Source organism: Triticum urartu, chromosome 7A (genome assembly GCF_056163025.1).
Source record: "Triticum urartu cultivar PI428250 chromosome 7A, HENAU_Tu73, whole genome shotgun sequence".
Classification (NCBI taxonomy): Eukaryota; Viridiplantae; Streptophyta; class Magnoliopsida; order Poales; family Poaceae; genus Triticum; species Triticum urartu.
In genome coordinates this window covers 564,904,631-564,906,087 of record NC_141879.1, presented here as the reverse complement: position 1 = coordinate 564,906,087, position 1,457 = coordinate 564,904,631, and the positions used below count along the sequence as shown (strand labels likewise).

The window sequence follows — 1,457 nt, the reverse complement described above, 5'->3', positions numbered from 1 at the left end:
GCCATAGCTAACATGGTAAATAGAATAATGCACATATTGTAGAAGACACCACCAGCATGGATTCTAAGAAATGGATTGGAATAGCTCAGGAAACACAATGTTCCTGGTCTGAGAATCAGTAGTACCATCTTCATTTTCAATCAGGATTTTCAAAGCCTTTTTGAGGTCACACGCGACACTGCTACATAAAGCTGGCCATGCGTGAACACAGGTGCATTAAAGTATAGATCAACATTGCATAACACGTGTCCTACAATATTTTGACTCCTACCTATCTTCTTATTTTTAAAAAGCTTGCCATGCGTGTATAGATCAACTTTATATTGTGAATACATAAAGCTGGCCATGCGTGAACACAGGTGCATTAAATAATGAAGAATACATCGACACATAGCACGAACCATGGACAAACATTGGTATGTAACCTGTCTACTCAATAGGTGCCAATTTAGATGCACTGAATCGACACCAACTTGGGCGAACTGGTGGTATGTGCAGAAACGGCGAAACATTGCAAAAGCTCCTCTTTTCCCAATTTGTGTGGTGAGGAACCAGCCTATGCCCCCAATTCGTCCTGCGGAGGCAACTAGCGGCAATGACTTAAGCATGACCCCAGTTCCCCACAGCTGATTACCCTTGACTCATCTGAATTCTCCTAACAAGGTAGAAATTGGCAGGTCTATTTGGAGGAAAAAAGGATCTACTAAAATCTAGCTTACTAAATATTGGTCAGATCACAGGACTGTGCACGCACACCGCAGATCCAATAGATCACAGCGCGAGACAACAGGACCCAAGTCTAACTAAACCGTGCAAACAAGAGGGAGACGGGATCGGAGGAGACGCGTTCGCACCTAGCCGGAGCCGATGATGATGTTGTTGATGGGGATGAAGATGAGCTTGACGAAGAAGCCGACGAACCCGATCACCGTCCGTGCCGCCACATTGGTGAACTCTGTGCGCCCAATCAGTGTTAGATCTGGCGAAAGAGGAAAACGAACCGGATCTAGACGAGCAGGCGCGAGTCTTTGGTCCTTACCCTTGAGGTCGGGCTTGTGGCAGCGCTTGACGAGGCGGACGCTATCCTTGGCGAACTCGCGGAGGGGGTCCACCACGGAGTCGACGGCGTCCATGGCTGCTGCCGGCGGGAAGGCGAGATCTTCGAGCCGCCGACGACGACGAGGTCACGCGCGTGAGGGGAAGGAAGGGGGGAAGCCAACGGGCGAATGGTGTGCTGTTTGGATTTGTGCACTGGATCTACGAGGAGGGGAGGAGGAGGCCCGGCGGCGAGCTATGGTGGGAGGATGTGGTCTGAATCGGGGAGAAGGGGGCGGGGGCAACGGCGGCAGCGGGAATGGATCTCCTCGCCGCGGCGGGATGGGGAAGGAGGGGGCAGCGACGGGGGGCCGTCGTCGTTGGTCGTTGCAGGTCAAGAGCAGCGGCGCTTGGGGGAAGGC

At 52.0% G+C, this 1,457-nt stretch overlaps 1 protein-coding gene across 1 annotated transcript; it reads right to left on the bottom strand.

Moving 5' to 3' along the window:
- Positions 1 to 854: 854 nt before the first annotated feature.
- LOC125525964 (protein transport protein Sec61 subunit gamma-like) lies at positions 855 to 1,150 on the bottom strand. The gene is made up of 2 exons (XM_048690965.2): positions 1,040 to 1,150; positions 855 to 955 (listed from the first exon to the last, which is right to left on the bottom strand). The coding sequence occupies exons 1-2, from the start codon at positions 1,131 to 1,133 to the stop codon at positions 855 to 857; spliced, it is 195 nt and encodes a 64-aa protein (XP_048546922.2). The 5' UTR covers positions 1,134 to 1,150.
- Positions 1,151 to 1,457: the final 307 nt, after the last annotated feature.

Bases quoted from the DNA above. Each gene is read 5' to 3' on its own strand.
- LOC125525964 (XM_048690965.2), bottom strand. From the start codon at position 1,133: ATGGACGCCGTCGACTCCGTGGTGGACCCCCTCCGCGAGTTCGCCAAG. The intron at 956-1,039 runs GTAAGGACCAAA...TTGGGCGCACAG, and splicing joins CCACAAGCCCGACCTCAAGG to AGTTCACCAATGTGGCGGCA.